We start from the raw sequence: 15040 nt of genomic DNA, 5'->3' as shown, positions 1-15040 counted from the left end.
AACGAACCTCTTTACAAGACAGAAACAGACTCACAGACATAGAAAACAAACTTAAGGTTAAAAGGGGGAAGGAGGGAATGGAGGGATAAATTAGGAGTTCGGGATTTGCAGATACACACTACTATATATAAAATAGATAAACAAGGTCATACAGTATAGCACAGGGAACTATATTCAGTATCTTGTAATAGCCTATAATGAAAAAGAATGTGAAAAGGAATATATATATATATAACTGAATCACTATGCTGTACACCAGAAATTAACTCAACATTGTAAACCGATTATACTTCACTGAAAAAATGATATCTATCTCATGAGGCAGCTACAAAGACTTCATGAGGTGATGTTGTAATGTGCTTACATGGAAGCAGGTGTGTAATAAGCACTCAGTGAATGTAATTTGTTAGTATTCTTTGAGTTTAATTAAATAATTATACATATTCTAATTTTTTCCCCCAAAATGATTCAAGGTCAGTTTTTCTTCAAGTTAAAAAAAAAAAAAAAGAATTCAAGTTTTAATAAACCGTTTTGAAGCCGTTGGCACGGTATGGGCCACGAAGGAATTTTTCCTGACTGCAGACATGGAAAGAAACCAACTCTTTGATTTTTAGAAAATTTTCCTAAATTATCTATCCCATCCCAGATATGTTCCCTATAAACGAATTTTCCCTGTGTGTGTGTGTGTGTGTGTGTGTGTGTGTGTGTGTTTGCGCACGCGCCTTATGGTGGAACCACACTAATCTTCTGGGTGAAAAGCTATTTTGCATGTCAGCAAAGGTGATCTAATTCATACTGATACGTCAGCTGTGTGTGCCGTGGATGGGCTGTGCATTGATCTTTTCAGTTCATTTTAAACGGCAAATGATAAATCTTGCCTTGGACTGTGTGCCAAAGTCTATTTGGCGGGAGCAAGCATGTTTTAGGTACAAAGCTCTCCCTCCAGGCACCTAGCATCAAATCATTGCCAAAAACAAGGCCAAACTCCTGGTTATTTTCTGATGGTTATTGAGCTTGAGACAGAGCGAAGTGAGTGAGCTAGTGTATGCTTCTGTTGAAGAAAACAGAACTTGCTCCTCGGGCTTGGCCAACAACTCCTTGGGTCCGTTCGTCTCCCATCTGGGGCCACTACTGGATGCTTCCGGGGAAGATGGCTTTCATTTTGCACGTTCCTCTTGGGCCTCTGTTTCACACTTACCTGTACTTATTACACATGAGAAAGAAATCAGAATCTGCCTTGTGTTGATTGTATTTCAAAGCTTCTTGGATAAAATGCGTGGGTAGAGGGGAGTATTTATTTTGGGAGGTCAGAAGTCGTGGCTTTCTCAAGGGTCACTCAGATAAATATTTGAAGAGGCATCTTGTCTAATATCTAACAGCGGTCACCCTGAGGGCTGGGGAGGTGGGGAGGCTGGGGAGGCGGGGAGGCTGGGAGGCGGCATGGAAACCCAGGCTTGCTCTTGTGAGGTTCTTCAGCCTGACTGAGTGCACATCTTCCTCATCTTTCCTCCCGCTCTGGTCTAGGCTTTTATAATAGGTATTCATACTAACCACTGACTTGGCGTTGAGTAATAGCAGCTGACGCTTATTGTGTGAAACTATTTTAAATATTTTAAATGTTTTATTTAATCCCACCAATATGGCACTTCTATGGAAGAGGAAAGTGGGATACACAGTATTAAGTAACCTGCCCCGAGTCACTAAGCTGTGAGTGTCAGAGTCTGGCTCCCAAGGGAGCAGCGCCTTTATCCTCCCAGTGCGTCCCAGGACGGAGCTTGTAGTCAAACCACGGTTCATCCAGGCTTCCTCTGGTGCTCATGTCCTTATGTTCTCAGGGTAAGAGAACAAATGACTTCGCGGTGGGCAGCAGATGACGCGTGGAGAGTCTTCACGTTACATCCATGTAAATTATACCAAAAAAATTTTTAAAAGTTTAAACAGACCATACTAACCTTTGGTTTAGTTATCATATGATTTCTCGATTTCCTTAAGGTTTACCTTCAATCATTTTAGGTCTCAGATTTCAAAGCAGTACTCATTTTCATAATCCGATTCCAGAGAAAATCTGAAGTGCGATCGTGAAGGAACAAAAGTTACTTCTGATAGGATGTCTGGACTCATCAGCATAACTCAGTAAAGAATAGAAAGAAGATTTACTGCTCTCGATGCAGACTTTTCCACAAGTGTGCGAATACACACAAAGGAACGTGTAAATACACACACGATGAGGGCACATGATCTTGGCTGGGCTGGTAAATGTGAAATCACTGATGGGTAAATCTAACTGTAAGTTCTATGTTTGCCTGAAGATGTTCACGGGGAGGTTAGGCACAGGAGAAAGAATAATGTTATTCCTATGTTTTTAATATTGCATTCATACAAAAGGACTTTAAAAGCTTTCACACGTCTTCATTAACGAAAGAAAGCAGTAGATTAAGATTCTTTGTAATGGAGTAAATTCTACAATATTTTCTTCTCTGGGTGCATTCCATTCTTTGCTTGAACAGTTTTCCTCGGTCACAATCCTTTTCTCAGCCCATCCACATTTGACCCAAGTCCTCCCAGCCCTCTGGCTCCTCTGTCCCCTCTCTGGGCTGAGCTCACCTGATCATTTCCGCAGCTCCCCCTTGGCAGTTGCTGGAACTGAGCTTCCCCTGTGTGCTATGTGACACTCCGAAATGAAAATGTTATCTTTTTTCGTTTTGTGTGCCCATTTCTTATTTTCTTCACTATGAAGTGGTAAGTGCCTTGAGGGTCCACTGCTTGGTATAATTCTTAATCATGGGTAGAGTGAACGCCCATAGAAAGGACCATTCAAGTATTTACTGAGTGACCAAATTGATCAGGGAATAGATAAAAACTGATATGTTTAGCAGGAAATAAGGACATTCCTCCACTCCTTCCACTTAACTTAAGCTATCAAAGGGAGTGGTATGTGGTCAAGGTTTCTGTATTCTCCCCTGTTTCATGTTCCTTCCCTGCCTTCCCAGACTACAGCGCCAAGCCCTTGCTCTAACGCTGGCTGATCCAGCCCGTCGAGAGGGCAGACTTCACCTTAGCCATTCTGCCGCTGTCTGTTAAGAGCCATCATAGGAGATAAACTGTAAGACCAATAATTCATTGGCTAAAGGATTGAATACAAGAGTAGAGTAAGAAGGAGGTAAACACAGATGGTTTGAGATAGGAAACACATTGAGTTTTATTAGGTTTGTCAATGGATTGGGTGGCTGTTTACCAATCTGGAGAAATGACTACGGTTTATGAGGATGCAATGAACAGAGTCTTGTAGTCTCATTTTGACTCACTTGGGACCACAGGATGATGTTTACATCTGGGATACTTTAATCTGGGATGACCTGAGGTAGGATCTTTGATGGAAAAGGGTATGTGCTGTGCTGGGGCCTGGAGGCAGCCTTGCCTGTGATGGCTTTGCAGGTTCAGTCTAGCGCCCTCCTGTGGATAAGAGGAGGAGTTCAGGAAACCTTTCCTGACCCTGGATAGAGGGATTGGAACCACTGGATTCTTCACCTTTGCAGGCCTGTCTAATGATAGGTTGCCCTACTGTCACTTGGAATCCACTGCAATTTTTTTCTGCCACTTACTTTCCCACCTGGTTTGTTCGTGCAGCAGCCTGGTATTGAGGTCCCCAGACCATATCCCTGCTGCCCAGTGGCCCTCCAGACACAGAACATTCTCCTTTTTGTGACTCTCTAGAGACAAAGGCAGGTGTTCAAGTTTGCCCAGGATTCTGACCAGTCTTGAAAGGTAGCCAGTGTGGGTTTCTGATTCTACAAGGATCTCCCAAGGACCCACTCTAACCAAAGTGTTGTCAGCTCCAGTGGATCCGTGGAATCCACTTAAGCTATGCCCCGTGGGCTGATTTCTCTTGGGTTACAAGCAGCAAAAAACTTCTCCCTGGCTGCAGGAACTAATCCCAACTCCATTCTGAGGCTCCTCAGCTCTGTTTTGCCTTGTTGAAATCCTAGCAGAGGCCAACCTTAGCTTAGCATAAGTATTTACCAAATCCTCTGGAGGAAAACTGTGTCTTTTGACTTTCCATAAAGTGACACCTTTTTCCCCACCAGCTGACACCTTTTCCAATTATATAATAGGTATCCACATAAATACAAATGTTTGATTAATTTTATCCTGGAGGTGGTCGCAATTTTCAAAGACCTAGTAAAATACACCAAAGACCTGAAATATTAAAAGCATTGGATGTATGGCTGATATAGATTTTCTAGAAACTTCTGCCGCTCCAGCAACAGTGGCATGAAGATCGGGTGTCACATTTCAGGTGTGAGAAGGAGCTAAAGGAGAATTCTGGCTCATCAGGAGAGATTTTACCATCTTTGGGGATGGTGTGACGTTGTGAAGTGGGGAAGTGCAAAGCCAAGAATATTTTCTTTGTGAACTTCTCCGGGGGCAGCTTTTCAGTCATGTGACCTTGGGAGGCATCTGGGCAATTGGAGGAGGAGAAAATCAGCGGTGATGAGCATAGAATTTAAGAGGCTGACTTTTTGGTTGAAGTTGCTGTGACCCAGATTTTCAGTTCCTTCTACATACCTCTCTCCATGAATTAAAAGAGAAGGTGATTAGAGATGATCGTACCGAGTGAAGTAAGTCAGACCACGTCTGAGAAAGACAAATACCATATGATGTCACTTATACGTGGAATCTAAACAATAATGATACAAATTCTATTTACAAACCAAAACAGACTCATGGACATAGAAAACAAACCATGGTTACTGAAGGGGAAAGGGCGGGGAGGGATAAATTAAGAATTGGAGGTTAACAGACACATGTTGCTATATATAAAATAATAAACAAGGACCTACTGTATAGCACAGGGAGCTATATTCAATTTCTTGTAATATCATAATGGAAAAGAATCTGAAAAGGAAAAATGTATATGTATGTATACGTATAACTGAATCACTTTGCTGTACGCTTGAAACTAACATTGTAAATCAACTACACTTCAATAAAAATTAAAAAAAAAAAAAAAAGGTGAGGGTCCCATGAAGTGTGGACGGTCTCCTCCGAGACCTGTTCCTTGCTTTCCTGTTTGAACTGCCTTTGATTGATTCTCTTCCTTCAGCCTTGAGTGACCTTTATGCTTCTGTTGGCTGAATCGTAGTCCTCCTTTAAGTTATCAGGCTCAGTTGCTCAATAAAGTCATTCTTGACTCTTCTGGGAGGAGGTAATCTCCTTCCTTTGAATTCCCACTACAGTATTTGCACCTTTCTTGTCAGGGCCCACACCTTGCTTCCAATCTGAATCCAATCATACTTATCCCACGAGGGCAGGAAAAATGAGATTTTTTGCCTTGGTACCCTCTCAAGTGCCTAGCAGAGGGCACTGGTACATCTTACCTGTACTCATACTCTGGCTTTAGAAGATACATTCGGAGAAGCTATTCTCCCATTGGAACAATGACTGTTACAGTGAGTTTTTCTCCAACCTCAGAATTGTGAGGGTGATGTCCTTCTCATTTGAAGGGGTGGGTTTTAAATCACATGTCTCATCAGGGAGGGTGAGAGCCCAGTGGTTGAGTACATGCTTAGCATATACAGGGTCCTGGATTCTATCTCCGAAAAATTAAAAAAAAAAAAATCAAGTGTCTCTCTTTTCCTTAGGTTCCCAGAAAGTGAGTCTGTCCTGCTGGTACCATGACCGAGGTTGGGCCAAGATCTCCAACATGACATTCAGGAATGGAAAACTCATAGTTAACCAAGACGGCTTTTATTACCTGTATGCCAACATTTGCTTTCGACACCACGAAGCTTCGGGAAACCTCAGTGTGAAGTATCTTCAGCTGATGGTGTATGTCACCAAAACCAGCATCAAAATCCCGAGTTCTCACACCCTGATGAAAGGAGGAAGCACCAAATACTGGTCAGGGAAAGCTGAATTCCATTTTTACTCTATAAACGTTGGAGGATTTTTTAAACTACGGTCTGGGGAGCAGATAAGCATTGAGGTATCCAACCCTTCACTACTGGATCCAGACCAAGATGCAACGTACTTTGGGGCTTTTAAAGTGCGAGATATAGATTGAGCCCCATTTGGTGGAGCGTTTTCATGTTATTTCTTAGGATGTATAGAAAACTTTTTTAAAACAAGCCCAGAAAGATGTATATAGGTGTGTAAGACTACTAAGAGGTATGACCCATAGGGTACAAGAAGACCCCAGCCATGCTTTTGACTCTGTAGAGAGCAAATGTATTTACAGCCAATGGGAGGTGTTGAACTCAAGATGTGTTACAATCTAAGGGTTTTCTTACACAATGGTTTTTCAATTTTGTAATGAATTCCTAGAATTAAAAGTGATTGGACCAGTTACAGTTGCCTTTATGAAAAACCACATTTGAGCAATGGGAAGGGTTAGTTTTCTGACTCTAGCCTGTGGTTACGTGCCACGATGCAGCTGAAGTGGAGAGGGGTCATCTAATGGCAAACTGAAAACAATCTGAAGGGTTAAATTCTTTTGAATTGTTACATCATGCTGGAACCTGCAAATAAAGACTTTTTCTAATGAGGAGAGGAAAATATATGTATTTTTATATAATATCTAAAGTTATATTTCAGATGTAATGTTTCCTGTGCAAAGTATTGTAAATTATATTTGTGCTATAGTATTTGATTCGAAATATTTAAAACTGTCTCGCTGTTGACATATTTAATGTTTTAAATGTACAGACGTATTTAACTGGTGCACTTTGTAAATCCCCCAGGGAAACCTTGCAGCTAAGAGGGAAAAAAATGTTGTTTGCTGATATCAACTGTATTATATTTCTTCCTCTTTTTTAACTTAATAGGTTTTTCAGACTTGTCAAGTCTGTGCAAAAAAAATTAAAATGGATGCCTTGAATAATAAGCAGAATGTTGGCCACCAGGTGCCTTTCAAATTTAGAAGCTAATTGACTTTAGAAAGCCGACATTGCCAAAAGAGATACATACTGGGCTACTGGGATCTGTCAAGAGTATTTATATAATTATTGAACAGGTGTTTTTTTCTACGAGTGCTGCAAATTGTACATATTTTTTTTAATGGCAAAGTTATCAGTGTCTTATCAGCAAAAACAAAATCCATTTTTAATTTAGCGGAAGTTATTTTATACTATACAATAAAAAACATTGCCTTTGAATGTTATTATTATTATTTTTTTGGTATGAAAATAAATTTATAAGAAAACCCGCCTTGTGCTTTTTGTGCTTCTCTTTCCTGTCTGTCTTGCTCTGTGATCCTGTTCTCGCCAATATGCTAATGTGGCTTCTATCTTTCCAGAGGTTACTGGGAGAAATGCAGATTTAATTAAAAATTAGGAACAGATTCAATTAAATTAACAAACCTCGGCATTTGAAACATAATTTACAAGGGATTTGGAGGCAAGAATGGAGCCAGATAGAAAATAGAGGCTTCCTCGCTCAAAAAAGATAAGTTTGTTATGCTTATGTCATGAGGAAAAAAAGTGTTGCTTTGCACAAGTTTGTGATGCCCTGCAGAGCAACTGTTTAACCTGGAGGAACCCCTGAATATTGTATCCCTTACGGCCGTGAAGAAGCATTAATGGTGGTCTGCGTGTTTATCCTCACAGGAATTTACATGGGGGAGCCATAAAATTTTTAACAGTAGATCCTTGATGGTGGGACTTAATCATGGATCAAAATACACTTATGGTTTTAAAACTATCCATAAATTGGAGGTCGATTGGTACAGAATATCTCTGAAGTGTTACATATCTCAATTACTCTGATCCTGTTTATTCTCAGTTTAAGGAAAAATGAATTTTGAGGGGCAATTGGAGAAATTCTCCACTCTCCACTGACACAAAATCTTGTCATATAGACTGCCTTTCTAACTCCCCTGGCTCCTAGAATACGATTTGATCATTTCCAATGGTGAATCACATTCATTCACTTTTGTTTGTTTGGTTCACATCATTTATGGAGCACCAACTATGTGTGAAGCACCGGGGATCCTATGGCCCTCTTCTTGCCCTTGAGGAATCTTCATTTTAATGGGAGCCAGCCTAGTAAGAGCGTGGTAAGCTCCAAGGTATAGGCATCTAGAGAATAATGTGGGAACAGAGAGGAGGTCGTTGAACCCAATCTGAGTATCACCGAAGGTCAAGAAAAAAATCAGACTGGATAGGAGGTGGGCTGAATGGCTCCAAAAGTGTTATAGAATATTCATTCTCACTTTTAACTTAGAGGCAACTAACTTACAGTGTCTCAAAGATGAGCTAAAACCCAAGGTCTAGGGATGGAAAAACACCTGGAATCTAGCAAGAAAGTACATGGTGGCACGAGCCAGACCAGAGAACCACCATGATGGATGGTCTGCAACATGAAGAGAGACCCTTTATACAAGACCTTGAAAATTCAGGCTGACAGTAATGTCAACTTTGTGTATGTTGCCTGGTAGGTCAGGGATATTTAGAGCTTCCCTGGAATGAATCTATGACAATGAAATGTTGGTGAGAACTGGCTTATTCCTTGAAGGACGCAACTGTAGCAAGCGGATATGACAGGAGGTAAAGGAAAGGTTTTTTCTTTTTTCTAGTGTTGCTCAACATTTCCAGGATCTGAAGAGAAGGATCCAAAACGCGAGATCCAATACCTTACTTTTCCCGCCTACATGCCACTTTGTACTCTCACTTTTTCTTCTCAATTACCCCCTCTCCACCACTTCCACTCTTAGGTGTTTTAATCCTTTCCTTTTTCCTTTTCCCCTAATGCCTGATTCTTGCCTCAGAGGACCATTTAGTTTCTCTGATGGCCCTTGGAGACTAGAAGGCAGCTGCATCTGATTGAGATGGAACCAGACCTTGTCAGTGCTCAGCACAGGGAAGAGGATGTTGAGGAATGACAGGACAGATCAGGAAACTAACACATACTGGATGCTACGGCCAATGGAATTGTTTGCTCATGTTACCTGCTCCATTTCTTCTTCTTCCTAACACATGTCAAATACAAAGCAAGGGAAGTGGGCCAAATTTGAAGTCATCTGTCTTTTTTTGACTCAGTTTTCACGGCTAGACCAGATCCCTGCCTCCTTGCATCTTCTCAGAACAGTACACAGGCGGCCATTCTTGTTTAACAAAGTTGCTTTCCTCCGGCTTCCCTTTGGTTCACTCATCTCCATCAGGACGTCCTAGAGAGCTACCCAGAGCAGACCCGTTTCCCGGGTGTCTCAGGTAAAAAGCTTCATCCTCTCTTTGTGTGTCTAATTATGGATGTGGCTAGAGATAGTGGCATGGGATTATACCTGCACATTGTAGCGGCACAACTTTGACTCAACTTGCGGCTTCACAGTTAGCCTGTGGAATCCTTCTGGGCCACTCCAAGCATGTGTTGGCTTCATTGTTGGCTTTGTTAATCGAATCTCTACTTTCTATGCTATGAAATTGAAATATGTTTCCCAGTAGCTGCATTTATAAATGCTAATTAGTTATTGATTCACATTATTATGATTTAGCCTCTCGTCACTTTACGATAAAATATTTTGTACACAGGGTATGTTAGATTTTAGCTATAAAACAGAAATCTATCCTTTTGATTAATAACACTTTTTATGGTACTGCTGCTCTTCTATTCTTGTAATTAAAAAATTCTATTTCCTTATCATCTACCCTCACCTCCCCTCTCCTTTGTTGACTGATATTTTCTGTTGTTACTGCGTCTTGACTAGCTCTCTGGCTATTTGCAGTGACAAGCTCTTTGATATTGTCAGACATGGACCACTTATAACATGATTCATACCATTCCTGGCTTTCAATCTCTATAGAAGTTTGAAAATTCAAAGAGGGATCCCTTCCTGTGACAAAGGAATGGGCTAGAAGTTACTTAGTCCATTAGAAGCCCCCAGAGCTAAGGACATGGGGATCAGGGCTGGTTTCAGAGACAATATACGTTCTCCTAGAAGGAGGTAATAGATACTTCAATCTCCCTTATCTTAAAATAAAGGGTCTTAAAATCACGAGATGTTACTCTCTTGGGCAAAACCCATTTTCTTCCTTTTCCTATGGATTCTGAAGAAGCTTTGTTTCCTCAAAAGACTGATCTCAACCATCTCAGGTTGGTGGAATGAAAGCTCCTCATGTGGCATGAGCATCTTTTGGAAGAAAGATCACAGATTTGGGTATCAGCCAGACTCAGGGTTGGAATCTGAGCTCTGTTGCCTGGTGACCCTGGGCCAGCAGCCACCATTTGGATTTCGGTTTCCTCCCTTGTAAAGCAGGAGCCTCCCTGTCTGTGCGGTAGAGTTGCGAGGGTTGGCAATAAGAAGAGCTCAAATAAGAGCCACTAGTTTTATCCTCTCATCCCATTTGCTACATCCCGAGTCCCCAGGTTGAACACACAGTTTGTCCTTTTTCTCCAGCTGCCACGTAGCCTGTCTTGAGCAAAGCGCCACACTCTGCATTGTGGGAGACACCAGGATAGAGACGGTATTAACTTCCTAGGGCTGCAGGATGGTCACGTGGCTGATGGCAGGAAGGGCAGGGCAGTTGAGAGATCAGAACCTTACCTGTGACCCTGAAATCTTGGATAAAGTTACCCAAGCATCCTCATGAGTTTGTTTTTAGTTGAGTTTGCGTTTCTGGTGGGAGCCAGTGAAATAACAAGAGTTTGCCCGAGCACTGTGAGGTGCGGAACAGAACAGCCTGCAGACGCAGGAGCGGAGGAGGGAACTTTGGGGCCACAGCCATGATCTCAGGGTGAAGGTGCTGGTGCTCTGAAGTGGTGACCTTGAAACTTCTCTGGGTGAGGAAACCTGTGCTGAGGACACTCGTTCAGGTTTAAAGTTAGAGTATTCACATTGAGAAGGAAAACATCTTGGTCCCTAATAGGTAAAAGGAGAAAACATCACACAACTCTAGGGGAAGCACAAATAATAAATAGGACTTGTCAGAAATACCCAACTGAGGGAAAATGTTATGAAATAGGGAAGGGGAATCTGGAGGCGTTTACCTAAATCCCAGAGAGACATTACAGCAGAGGAAGAAGGTGAGGCCCACAGAGTCAGCACCTTCCATCCCTTCTCTCTCCAAAATCACCAACACAGGTGGCCTGTGATCCAAAAGGCGAGTCCCATCCACGTCCAAGCTCAAGTCAATGGTGAGGGGGCTGGGAGGAGGGTCTGGCCCGTGGGAATGAAACAGGAAAGCAGCTTGTGGCTGAGCATCCATGTCGGTTCCGGGAGGAGGTTTTTGTGTGTGGCCAGAGGCTCAGCAGGGGTTCAGTTTTGAAAGAAGACGGTCAGGATGCCTAGAAGTGGTCTGACTCCAGCTGCCTGGAGGGATAGGCGAGCCCACTGCCAAGACACGGGGGAGCCCTGGGCTGGGGAGAGACCCCAGTGTCCATGTCCCCGGGAGAAGAATGGGCCTGACAGGCAGCAGGGCTTCCTTGCGAGTGAGGTCGGGAAACTTCCATGCAATCCTGTTCCCGAAACCGTGAAAGGCTGTTTTCCTCCATGAGTGTCATGCAGCCGCTAAACATATACCACAAACTTGGTGGCTTACAACAAAAATTCATTCTTACAGTTCTGCAGCCAAATATCTACAATTGAGGCGAGGGCAGGGCCACACTAACTCCAGGGCTCTGGGGGAGAATCCTTCCCTCCCTCTTCTGGCTTCTGGTGGCCCCAGGAGTCCCCGGTGACGGCTTCACATCAGTCTCTGCCTCTGTCTTTCTCCTTGTCTCCCTGTGTCTTCTTTGCTTCTGTTTCTTCTAAGGACAACTGCAACTGGATAGAGGGCCCACCTGGATAATCCAGGAAGATCTCCTCTCAAGGTCCTTAATTACATCTGCAATGGCCCATTTCCTAAGTAAGGTGACATCCAGAGACCCTAAGGGTTAAGATGTGGACCTGCCTTTTGGAAGCCACCATTCAACCTACTAAACTTTCCAAATCCCAATGAGTCATGGGACCAGCCACTCTGCTAGTCTCCTTTTTGGGGGTGATGGCTTCCAAGGAGGGACCGGAAAGAGGCCGAAACTGGAGAGACTATAAGTAAAACACTGAATGATCCCCCCAAAATCCCCAGATCTGCAACCTGCATGGGCACAGACAAATAGGAGAATGTTGCTGCACTAGGAGAATGGAATTACGGATATTTTCTTCCTTCCAAAATTGCCCTGCTGTTATGCTACCATTGAATTCAATAATAATGGGCATTAAAGCCGATCTTTTCAATAGAGAAACATCAGAGCTTTTGGTGCTAAATGAGCCTAAAGCCCCGTGATGTTGGCCTGTGCGCTTTTGAGATGGAATAACCGAGAAGCTTAGGGAAAAGTGTGTCAGCTGGAAGGGTGAGGAGAGGCTTTTTAGAATGAGAAAAAGTGACTTCTCCCCGGTGTGCTGTCTCTCTCTGTTTACACCCTTCCACTTAGATCGTATTTAGAATTAGGCGCTGACACACCAGGCAGGAACCAGACTTGGTGTCCAGCGTTCCCGCCTCCCCTCCTAACACAGGTTTTCCCACCATTGTCTTGATTTGAGGAGACAAGATGAGGAAACAGGACAGTTTCAGAGAAAAATACTTTCCTGAACGTGTTCAACAAACCCATTAATGAGATTGTTAAAAGAAACTCAACAACTCAGCTGAACATTTTTGTTTGTGATCTATTAAAGACCGGTGATAAAGGCTTTCTTTTAACACAGAAACTCTGATGTATCAAAACCTAGGGATTTTTTATTTAAGCCTGAAATATTGGCCCGCAGAAGTCCAGCCCTGCCAGCTGCAGTGTCTAGAGAACACCTACTGGCCTGAAAAAAAGAGTTAAGCTTCTGGTCCAACACCACTGCAAGAATTCTGCTTTTCTATTGTAAAAGCTGGCTAACTGGAGGAACACAGGCAAACCCGAGGAGAAAATCTTTCTTATCTGTGCTTTACAATAAAATCCTTTGAAGTTTGTTGTGTACTATTAATATTAATGCAGCCTTCAAATTATTTTTTAAAAGCTACACATGGCATAATCTTGTTTCTATAGGGGACTTACGGAGATTTCTGTGGTTATTGGTGTCCCTGAAGGAAATGAGTCATTCAGTGCCCTGGGTCTAACAGGAATGCAGGTCTTGACCCAGAAGAGATAGACCAATTTAGTCCACTCGCAATGAATATTTTAAAATACCTGCTCAAGATTTCTTAAGGAGAGAAGGAGAGTGACACAGATGTATAGGCAGAGAAGGAGGTTGCTGGTGACAACATTAACCCCCCTTTTGTCTGTCCTAAGCAATTCAGATCTGGCCCAAACTTGCCTATCCCACACAGTAAAAGGAGAAATTCATCAGAATCCCCCTAAATAGTCGGGCAACTCACTTTTGTTAGAGGAACACACCCCTTGGAAACCAGACCTCTAGGGATGGCCCTGGGGCCAAACATGAATTCCTTCCTGGCACACAGAGAAGTAATACACCTTTTCATCTCTGTCTTCTTACATTTCAAGTGCCCCAGCCACGAGCCCCTCCAGCCCTCCCAATTTGGCTCTGCAAAATGTACCACTGCAATCTCCAGTCTTCCCACAAAAACTAATTTCCCTTCTTATCGCTGAAAAGGGCTTATGAACTATATTACATCAAGTTGTTTAAAGTGATCTATAGTCCGTTAATGTAGTTGCATCCACTTTTCTTGGCCTTGATCAATGATTAAGAAATATCTGGGTTTGTTTTAGGAAACCCATGTCAGCATTTGTCCCATGATTAAAAACTGTGCATCAGGCAGGAGTCAGACATCTTTTCGGGTTTTGAGAGCCTCTGATATATTGAACATCATGCTAGGGCTATTTTCTTGCAAAATCTCTTTGAACCCTGATGACAATTCCATGAAGTGACTGTTATGATTCTGTTTTATAGACTGGTGAGTCAGGACATCTGGCTTGTGTGTGTGTGTGTGTGTGTGTGTTTAGGATTTGAATGTAAGACTACCAGGCTTTCTTCTGCACTCCTGCAGTCACACACCACGTGGCTGATGTCATTGCTTCTACCTGAGACGTCCTCCCATTTCTCACCTGGCCAGATTCTCACCGTCCTTGAAGTCCTTGGGTAAGCCCCGCGAATCCATCTGCCATCTTTTCCTTGTGAACTCCCATTGTTCTTTGTGTTCTAACCACACAATCTAAGACGCAGTTATCTCTTGGCTCCTACCACTTTTTGATTATTCCCTAAGACTTGGTCTTACCTTCCAAAAGGAATCTGAGCAGCTTCAGCATAGAAGAGTCTGTTCTCTGTGCTTCTTCAGGGTCCCCAAAGGGGTGGGGTGGACAATGGGGGTAGAGAAGAACCCAATACAGGCTGGTCGAGTACATGATTGTGAATTCACCTGTGTCCTCTGTCAGTCATGAGCATCCACAGCCTAGCTTGTGTGTGTGTGTGTGTGTGGCTCTTAAAAGCCCCTCCATTTTTGACCCCAATTTCTTGCTGAAGCTATACAGAATTGGATGAATGGTGGTGGATGGGGGGAAATGGAGCCATTGGGGCCATGTTTGCATTGTGAGTTTTTTTAGGTGTAGCGCCTTTACATGGAATCCCATGTCAGGGAGGTACAACAGAGTGGAAATATGAACAAATTTGACGTTGTGAGGTCAGAGATCTAGTCTTGCTCTGCAACAACTGTTTTAAACTTTGGATAAGACACTTAACCTTTCTGCAGCTCTGCTTCTGTATTCACAAAATTAAAATAATAATAGCCACTTCATCTATCTTGTGTTGTTGAGAATTCAAGCAAAACAAACATGCAAAGGTGTCAGAAGGAATAAACCGAAATACGGATTGAATAATGTCATCATTCCTGAAGTCCGTCAGATCTGTTACACAGTTTGACCTGATCAGCACTGAGCACCTATCCTGCTCATCCTCACCCCCTTTGGTACCATCTTCCAACCAGAAATCATTTCTGGGGAAGATTTTAGGGGTCAGTGGGGTCAATACATATGCTGGTGGCCATGCTGACCCAGATCTTCAAATTCATTCTACTCTGATTTGACATTTCAAGTGGGTTTTTTTTCCCCTCTCCTTTTGAGCCCTGGCTTC

General features: G+C 42.8%; 1 protein-coding gene across 1 annotated transcript in view; it reads left to right on the top strand.

The window, feature by feature from the left end:
- TNFSF11 (TNF superfamily member 11) overlaps nt 1-7200 on the top strand; it is a 33166-nt gene extending 25966 nt beyond the window's left edge. Inside the window, exon 5 of the mRNA XM_074378227.1 lies at nt 5643-7200. Coding sequence (XP_074234328.1) covers nt 5643-6064 — 422 coding nt within the window. The 3' untranslated portion in view covers nt 6065-7200. The remainder of the gene's footprint in view (nt 1-5642) is intronic.
- The last annotated feature ends 7840 nt before the right edge of the window (nt 7201-15040 follow it).

This window comes from Camelus bactrianus, chromosome 14 (genome assembly GCF_048773025.1).
Source record: "Camelus bactrianus isolate YW-2024 breed Bactrian camel chromosome 14, ASM4877302v1, whole genome shotgun sequence".
Lineage (NCBI taxonomy): Eukaryota > Metazoa > Chordata > Mammalia > Artiodactyla > Camelidae > Camelus > Camelus bactrianus.
This window is presented reverse-complemented; position numbering and strand designations above follow the sequence as displayed.